Below are 9,445 nucleotides of genomic sequence, written 5' to 3'. Positions count from 1 at the left end.
TTTGACAGAGATAGAGACAGCCAGCGAGAGAGGGAACACAAGCAGGGGGAGTGGGAGAGGAAGAAGCAGGCTCATAGCGGAGGAGCCTGATGTGGGGCTCGATCCCATAACGCCGGGATCACGCCCTGAGCCGAAGGCAGATGCTTAACCGCTGTGCCACCCAGGCGCCCCTCTCAGCTTTTTTTTGATAACCCCACTGGACCTCAGGGTCAGAAGAGGCTGCCAAGCACCTCGGTCCAAACCCTGACACGTGAACATATTCTGTTCCACTCCTAATAAGTGGGGAGCCAGCTGCTCCTTGAAAACTCCCCCCAACAGGGCACTCACTCTTGTGACTGCTCTTTCTGTTGGTGGGCAGCTCTGGTTGTGAATGTCGATCTCTCGTGCCCTACCTGAGCCTGCAGTCTCTTTTCCTCCAGTGGCTCTGGTGCCCCTCCCCAGGTCATTGTTAGCCCCCTTGCTATGACCCAGGTGAAGGACCCTCAGCCTGCTCCTCCCCTGGGTTTGCCCCTGTGTACTGGGGCTCACCGTATCTCACTGTCCCAAGGTGAATAAGTCTGTTTTTTTGCAACTAAGGAGTGATTCAGAGAACTCGCTGAAAGCTGCAGCTCAGCTGGGACTTACACCTTTGTCAACATCGTTAGCCTGCTGGCCGCGTCCATACTGTCGAATCTCACCCCTGAAGTAGTGAAAGCTAATGATATCTTGAGCCTGTAAGCACTTGGCTGAACAGGACACTTCTTTGGGCTTCCTTAGACCAGTTTTTTCTGAACTGAACATGCCAGATGGGAGAGAAAAGATGTGCGAGGTCACTGCTGGTGTTTATCGAGTGCCCTTTCTTTTGTGACCCAGACTTTTCTCCGGGGGAGGAGTATGCTGTCCAAGACCAGAGAGCAAAGCTTTCTTCCTTCGACTGGGGCTATTAAGTAAAAGGCTACTGTGGTTGGGCCATGAATCAGGAACACAAGGCAGAGACATAAACCAGTTCTGATGAGACTTTTCGTGTTGGAGCCACCATGTTCTTTAGCCTGAAGTGTCACAGGCGGCTGAGCAGTGTCCATGGGAGTCACGGACAGGGCTCAGGTTGAGCATTGGTGAGCTTGTAGCTTAAATGGGGAGGGAGGAATAACAGGAGAGTTGCAAGTGGGGTGGTTATGGGAGAAGGCAAAAGGGGGATTCTGCGGCCTCCTGGCAGCCATGTTTTCCCTGATCCTCACCTCTCCTCCGGGAAGCAGCCGGATGGGCACCATCTCAGTTTGCAAACGAGGAACCAAAGCAGGAGAGCTGAAGCAATGTTCTCAGGGGCACCCGGCTCAACGTTTGCCATTTTGCATGTTCTGGTTCTGAGAGCATGATAAGCTATATACCCAGCAACTGCTTATCAGTCTGCCCGGGTGCCGTTCAGCGTCCTGACTGTAGCTCCACTGCTGCCCATTAAAATCGCTGACTCAAGAGCCATTTTATCCTTGTCAGCGATAAAAGCCACTCAGGGCTTCTACCTGCAAAACCCAGAACGAAGCTGACGGCTTCAGATAAAGAGATACCTTTGGATTCCTGGGGGCAGGGGAGAATGAGGAGCTGATAATAGTTTGTAGAAACCCTATATAGGTCTGGCACTGCCCAGTCAGGCAGAGCAGAGCCCTGATATTTCTGTTGCTTCTGAGCCTCTTTCAGGCCTTTGGTCTGGTCAGGAACTTGATTGACCCATCCTTAAACCATCCCTGCCTGGGGTTGAGTAGGAATTCTGAGCAGGAGTTCCAGATAGGATGAGCTTGTTTGGTACCAGCCTAGAATCTGAGCAATACACAGCTGATGGAACAGGGTGTTGAGCTTCATTACGAAGTTTCGTTTCTTGAGAAAAAATTGTAGAGCTATTGTCTTCCTGGGTTGAAACCAGAAGAGCAAGACTTCCTCCTCACTATGGTCTGGCTGTCTGTCCCATGGTGTCCCTTTATGGGTCACTGGAGGGGGAAGATCTGGGGTTCAGCCTGGCTGAGGTTCTGACTCTGATCTTGGTCAAGGCATTTCTCCTCCATGGGCTGCTGTTTCCTCATCTATAAATGAAGGAGTTGGATCCGATTAGGGGGAGGCAAACTGTGGCTTAACCAAATCTGGATTACCAACTGTTTGTTTATGTGTTGTGTAATAAACTTTATTTTTAGGGCACTTTTAGGTTCACCACAAAATTGAGTGGAAGGTACACAGGATTTTCATATACCCCCTGCCTAAGCACACTCGCATCCTCCCCCACTGTCCGTGCCCTGCACCAACCAGAGTGGGGCAGTTGTTACCATCGTCGAACCTGCATTAACAAGTCTTCACCCTGGGTCCCCTGTTTACATTCGAGTTCACTCTTGGTGTTGTACATTTTGGGCTTTCACACATGTGTAATGGCGTGTATCCACCATGATAGTGTACAGAATAGTTTTACTGCCTAAAGATCCTTCAGGTTTTGTAAATAAAGTTTCACTGGAACACTGCCCGGCCTATTCATTTACATGTCTCTGGCTGCTAGTGCACTGCGATGGCAGGGTTGAATGGCTGAAACAGAGACCGCATAGCCTGTGAAACCCGACAGGTTACTGGGCCCTTTATAGGAAAAGTTGGCTGACCCCTGGACTAGATGATTTTCATGAAGCTTCCAGAATCTGTGATTTTCTAGTAGGTGATTCAGCAATTTTATATCTGGATGCCTAGTTGTTTGTTCTTCCACCTCATCCCACTCCTTCTTTTCCTTCTCTCTCCTGGGGCCCCTCCAACGTGCTGACATAGCTGCCACTGTCCCAGAGCAGAGGACTGTGACCCTGGATGTGGACGTGAACAACCGCACAGACCGGCTGGAGTGGTGCAGCTGTTACTATCATGGCAACTTCTCCCTTAATGCGGCCTTTGAGATCAAGCTCCACTGGATGGCCGTGACCGCAGCGGTCCTTTTTGAGATGGTGAGAGCCTCCTCGTGCTGTAGTCAGGGCCTTGGCTCACCTTGCCGAGGGGCACAGTGGGTGCTTGGTAGAGATTCATGTCACCTTTGTTTTTCCTTAGTTCAGGCTCCAATAACCTTTCACCTGGACTGTTTGGAATAGCCTTGTAAACAAATTTAAACACAGTAAAAAATTCATACAGTTGACAAGGAGCTAGGTCAGGGTTTCTCAGCCTTGGCACTCTTGGGACGGATAACTCTCTGTTGTGGGGGGCTGTCCTGTGCATTGTAGGATGTTGGGCAACATCTGTGACCTCTACCCTAAATGCCAGGAGCACGCCAAGTTATGACAACCAAAAATGTCTCCAGATATTGCTACATGTCCCCAGGGAGGAGGAGTATTGCCCCCAATTGAGAATCTCTGGTCTAGAGTGAAAAGTAAGTCCCTCTCCCACCCTTACCCCGTTCCCAGGGACTTCCATCTAAAAGCAACCACCCGGAGGTGGGTGGGGGTTGGGCTAAATGGGTAAGGAAAGCACTTGTGTTGAGCACTGGGTGTTATATGTAAGTGATGAATCACTAAATTCTACTCCTGAAACCAATATTACACTATATGTTTAACTAACTAGAATTTAAATAAAAATTCAAAGAAAAAATACAAAGGTTACAGGCAACCCCTTGGGGCACCTGGCTGACTCAGTCAGTAGAGCATGTAACTCTTGATCTCAGAGTCATGGGTTTGAGCCGCACATTGGGCATAGAGATTGCTTAAAAAAAAAAAATCTTAAAAAACATTTTTTTAATCCATAAATGAAAGCAGCCACCCTACCACTTTGTTGAGTATACTTTCAGAGATAGTATGTGCATATACAAAGCTTTATTATCTTTTTTTTTTTTAACAGATATGATAGCTTGAATACTGTAGTTGACCCTTGAACAACAGAGGGGTTAGGGATGCCAACTCTCTGTGCAGTCAAAAATCCAAGTATAGCTTTTGACTTCCCAAAAACTTAACTACTAATAGCCTACCGTTAACCTGAAGCCTTAAGGATAACATAAACAGTCGATTAACACATATTTTGTATGTTCTCTGTATTATATACTGTATTCTTACAATAAAGCAAGCTAGAAAATGTTATTAAGGAAATCATAAGGAAGAGACAATGTATTTACAGTACTCTGTTTATTAAAAAACCCCACATGTAAGTGGACCCATGCATTTCAAACCTGTGTTGTTCCAAGGTCAACTGTATTTGCAATCTGTTTGGTCCTATTACCTACATATCCTCAGTATCAGTATAAATAAGTCAGCCTCGTTGTTGTGTTTTTGTTTTTGTTTTGCTTCATTGTTTTTAAGGGCTGCAGAATATTCTGCTATTTGTTTGTATCATCGTTTACTTAGCTTCCGAGATCAGACGAGATCGGGCGCGTTCAGGGTGGTATGGCCGTAGACCATTGTTTACTTAACCAATCCCCCATTGGTGAACATCACCGTCTTTAGCTCTCAACGGGTGTGGGGGGAGTATGTGATTTTGCCTCTGTAGGAGCATTTGGTAATATCTGGAAACATTTTTACTTGGCACCAGTGGTGGACGAGTGCCACTGCGTGTAGTGGGGAGACAGCAGGGGTGCCGCGCATCACCCTGTAGCATGTCGCACAGGACAGCCGCTACGAGGAAGAGTTACCCAGACATGTACCCAGTACATGTCACGAGTACTGAAGCTCAGAAGCCGTCTTTTAGTTGGTCTTCTGCCTGTCTTTGGTCCTCCTGGTCGGCCTGGCCGGTCTGTCTAATTGGGTCACTCACTGCTCGCACTGAGAAGCCAGCCCGGCCACCCGCGTCCCCAGTCCCAATGTCTGTAGAACAAACTCTCCTTTAGCCAGGCTCTCAGTATCTTCCAGGGGCCCTCTTTAACCATCTTTGCAGTCTGCCACTCCTTTTATGCACTCTCCCCATCAATCCAGAAGAGTGTTTTTCTGTGGCTTTAATGGAGTCCTGCTGTCCTCCCACACTGGTGCAAGCATGTCATCACTTTGCTGAGAGCAGCCAGAAGGTTCAGAAAGACTTGACAGAAAGCTAGGAGATGACCAAAGAGAGTGAGCACAGCATCAGCTTTTAGTGTATTGTTTTTCTATCCAGGGCTCAGAGGCCTAGTTTTGCCCCACAAGGCGTGATATCCCGGGGAAGAGATTTGTCTGTGTCTCTCTCTGCCCAGCCCCAGTCTTCCTCCGCATGGCATTAGCACCTCTGTGGACCCCTACCCTGGAACAGTGGAACATTCTCAAGGTCCAAATCAAATAAGATGCCCAGCGGGACACCTTGGTGGCTCAGTTGGTTATGCGTCTGACTCTTGATCTTGGCTCAGGTCTCAATCTCATGGTTGTGGGTTCAAGCCCCGCATTGCAGTCCGCGCCGGGTGTGGAGCCTACTTAAAAAAAAAAAGACACTCAGCCACCTGTCCAGCTCAGCTTGCAGAGGACTCTGGCTCTTCCCCAGCTAGTCTACACAGGGCTAACCACTCCCTCCAGGCAAAACTAACCCTCTGACCCAGTAAGCTAAGCCTTCTCCTTGGAAGCCCTACCAGATAATCCTATCTCAAACAACACGACCATAACATTCATGGACGCACACATATAGTCACAGTTTGGAAGGACGAAGAGTATTTATCTCCCTGGGGGAATATAGCAACTGTCTTTTCAAAATACACTTTGATACCAATTCATGTAAAACCCACTGAAAGTTGCTGATCTCTTTATTATTACAGTTTTGACCCTTGAACAACATGGGTTTGAACTGCATGGATCCACTTATATATGGATTTTTAAAATATATATAAATAGAGTACTGTAAATGTATTTTATCTTCCTTATGGTTTTCTTGATAACGTTTTCCTTTCTCCAGCTTACTTTATTGTGGGCATATAGTATCTATGTTAACAAATATGTGTGAATCAGCTGTGTATCTTATTGGTAAGACTTCCAGTCAACAGTAGGCTATTAGTTAAGTTTTGGGGGAGTCAAAAGTTATACTCAGATTTTTGACTGCATAGGGTATTGGTGCCCCTAAACCTTGTGTTGCTCAAGGGTCAATGGTATTTTATTAAGTTTTTAGAAATCTCTAGTGTAGATTAATTATTATTTTAAGGTAATGTCCAAATTTGTTATAAATCACATTTTATTATATGATTTTATAATATGTAGTATTTATAATATTGTAATACATATTTATAATATTAAAATAGGACATATTTTTAAATATTATGTAAAATAAAAAGAGCTTTAGAAGTTATTTTGGTCAGGGGCATGTGGCTGGCTCCGTCTGTAGAGCTCACAACTCTTGATCTCGAGGTTGTGGGTTTGGGTCCTGCTTTGGGTGTAGAGATTACTTAAAAATAAAATCTTTAAGAAAAGAAAGAATGAAAGGGAGGGAGGAAGGAGGGAGGGAGGTAGGGAGGGTGGGAAGGAAGGGAGGGAGGGAGGGAGGAAAATTATTTTGGTTAAACAGAGATCTTGGTTTTGTTGTTGATGTATTGTTGTTATGAGTGTTTCTGGGAAAAAAAGCTAAGAGTGGTCCCCTTCAATTTTTAATGTAATTATATTTAAGTCAAGTTATGGCTCAAACTATATGTGTGTGTGTGTGTGTGTGTATTTTAATATTTATTTATTTGAGAGAGTGAGTGAGTGAGAGAAGGAAAGAGAGCACGAGCAGGGGTAGGGGTAGAGGGAGAAGCAGGCTCCCTGCTGAGCAGGGAGCCCAACTCAGGACTCAATCCCAGGACTCCAGGATCATGACCTGAGCCGAAGGCAGACTCTTAACCGACTAAACCACCCAGGTGCTGCCCCCAAGCTATATATATATATTTTTTAAGATTTTATTTATTTATTTGACAGAGATAGAGACAGCCAGCAAGAGAGGGAACGCAAGCAGGGGGAGTGGGAGAGGAAGAAGCAGGCTCAAAGCGGACGAGCCTGATGTGGGGCTTGATCCTATAACGCCGGGATCACGCGGCGTTGCCCTCAGCCGAAGGCAGACGCTTAACGACTGCGTCACCCAGGTGCTCCTCCAAGCTATATTTTTTTGAAATAACATTTAACACAAACTCATCTGTATGCCAGAGACACATGCATCTTTTTTTCTTTTAATATACATAGTTTTATGGTTCAAAAAGTATCTTAAGACATAGAAAATCGCCACTGTTTCCTAAGGAAATGGTACTGATGGGGAGGTTTGTCTTGCTGCCCCAGTTAACCTTCGTTCAGAGTCTTTGGACAGACAGCTTTTGGGAGTTTGCTGGAGAGTGGCTCTCATTCTGCCGGGTCAGGGCTTATCGCTTTTGGCCAGAGGCCACCATAGTCATCTTGCGCCCTGCATCATGTCCCTTCCAGCCAGCCTGAGTGGATTGTTTTCCTATTTGATACTTTGGGCTTAGTAAATTTTTGATAAAGGACAAATTTAGAAGGACTTAACTTATATCCTGTGACCTTCCTCCAACATCCTATAGAATGAGAAGGCCATTTAGGAGGCAAGAAATAGCTCTCTCCAGTCGCTTCCTTCCAGAAGAAACACTAAGTTGCAGAAGCTCGGGCTGTGAGGAGGAGCCGTGTGCTTAACTCACAGTTTTTCAAGTATTTGTCAGAGGAGGTGAAACTGTGCTATTTCCTGCCCAGAACTGGTTTGGAGCCAGTGAACATGAATAAATGAACGTGCTGATCAATATGTCAGCTGCCACGGTGGCGGCTTCACTCCTCGGGAAGTATTTTCTCTTGTCCGAATTCAGTTGGAGATGACACTGTTTCTCTGCTTCCCTCCAGGTCCAAGGTTGGCATCGCAAAGCCACTTCCTGCGGCTTTTTGTTGGTCCCCGTTCTGGAGGGTCCCTTTGCACTGCCCAGTTACCTGTATGGCGATCCGCTTCGAGCCCAGCTCTTCATCCCACTCAACACCAGCTGCCTGCTCAAGGAGGGCAGTGAGCACCTGTTTGATAGTAAGAGACACTCCCCTCTGGACATTCTGTCTCCGCGAGTAAGACCCCTCTCCCCCAAGGCCACCTCTCTAGGTATCGAATATCGAATCCATGCAGGCTAGTGCAGAGGCAGGCTTTGGATAAGGGGTCGGAAGGATCTGGGTTTCATGCTGGTTCTTCACTTAGTGGCCAGGTAACCCTGGACAAGTCACTAAATGTCTTAAGTTCTTTATTCCTCAGATGAGAGCATGTAAAGTTTAACGCTGCCTTGCCAATTCAGGAAGACCCTCGTGAGGCCTGGAGCAGATGGTGGGTGGGAGAGGGTGTGATATACTGTAAATCACGAGCAGCACTGGTATTCTCCCCACGTGCTCCTTTCCGTGCTCCAGCCTAACTGGCTTTGGGCTCTGGGAATTTGAACCTTATGGGAGGCATGAATCTGCTGTTTCTTGAAAACAGGCTATAGAGAAAGGGTGGCATTGAATGCAAAACAGGGCACAGTGTCCTGTTGTGCAAAGCTGTAGTGTGTCAGCACCTGGAACACGCGTGTGACTCGAGTCCTGCATCTCAAGGAAGACAGAGCAGGAGGGGGCTTGATGGAGGACAGCAGGACTCTGATGACAGCCCTTTCCCTGGAACGGGGTTGCTGGGGTTGTGGTCCGACAGGAGGAGAGAGTGGGCGGGGCTGCCCTGCTGCTCCACCCTGGCCCAGGAGATCTCTGAGGGCAGGTGTAGGACAGATCCAGGGCAAGTCTCACTTCACGCAGCACAGAACTTTTTATCACCGATTAATTGCCCATTTCGATGAACACATAAATAGCTCCTACAGAGCTCTCGGTGAGCTCACAAATGACCTTTTTAAAAACAGAAAGTTAGAATTGCTTCCGATATGTCAGTAGCCCTTTCGTTTCTCAGATATAGAAATTATAAATGTGAAAGGAAGAACTTTTGGTGTGAGGGAGATGGTTTCTTCCCGTGCCCATGTAAGTCTGTGTCGTGGTAGGTAGAAGAGAAGAGGCCCAGGGGGTGAGAGGTCTCGCTAGGTCAGGGAGGCCACATTAAATATGGCCGCGCTTTTCCCGTGACAGGCCGCCCTGGTGGTGCAAAGAGCTTGTGTTCCAAAGGTCCACCTGTATGTTCTTTGTTTACATCTCAGAAGACATTTTTATATAGTCACAGTGTTTACAGTGATTTTTGGGGTTCGAGGCAGGTCCCACAGAACCACTGAAGGCCATAGATCCCGTGATCCGTAGAGTTGACAAAGTGCTGTTCACACACACACACACACACACACACACACACACACACACACACACCCCTTCCCGTTTAACCTCACGGTGGCTGACAGAGGACCACTGCAGCCCTGAAATGCCACATGATTTTATTCGTATCTGATGATTTCAAGCCAGGCAACTGCCTCATGCTGCTGTTTTTAATATGCTCAGCAGACACTTCCCCCACACCAGCCAGACTCTTCTGGGGTTTTCCACCTTCACTGTCACAGCACAGGATTGCTGGCAAGGCTGGCATTGGAGGACATTTTTGTATGGGCTGCTGGTTT

At 47.0% G+C, this 9,445-nt stretch overlaps 1 protein-coding gene across 11 annotated transcripts in view; it reads left to right on the top strand.

Annotated features, from left to right (window-relative positions):
• Positions 1 to 9,445, top strand: part of DEPDC5 (DEP domain containing 5, GATOR1 subcomplex subunit) — a 137,412-nt gene that overhangs the window by 112,060 nt on the left and 15,907 nt on the right. For 9 of the 11 annotated variants that reach the window (XM_019795621.2, XM_034638843.1, XM_034638844.1 and 6 more), the window contains 2 exons: positions 2,773 to 2,942; positions 7,734 to 7,905. In XM_019795621.2, the coding sequence (XP_019651180.1) occupies positions 2,773 to 2,942; positions 7,734 to 7,905 (342 nt within the window). Of the gene's footprint in view, positions 1 to 2,772; positions 2,943 to 7,733; positions 7,906 to 9,445 lie in introns of those variants that run through there. The other 2 variants (XM_034638845.1, XM_034638846.1) reach the window with 2 other exon arrangements.

This window comes from Ailuropoda melanoleuca, chromosome 12 (genome assembly GCF_002007445.2).
Source record: "Ailuropoda melanoleuca isolate Jingjing chromosome 12, ASM200744v2, whole genome shotgun sequence".
NCBI lineage: Eukaryota > Metazoa > Chordata > Mammalia > Carnivora > Ursidae > Ailuropoda > Ailuropoda melanoleuca.
Note: the sequence above shows the minus strand (reverse complement) of the source record. Positions and strands in the feature narration are given on the sequence as shown.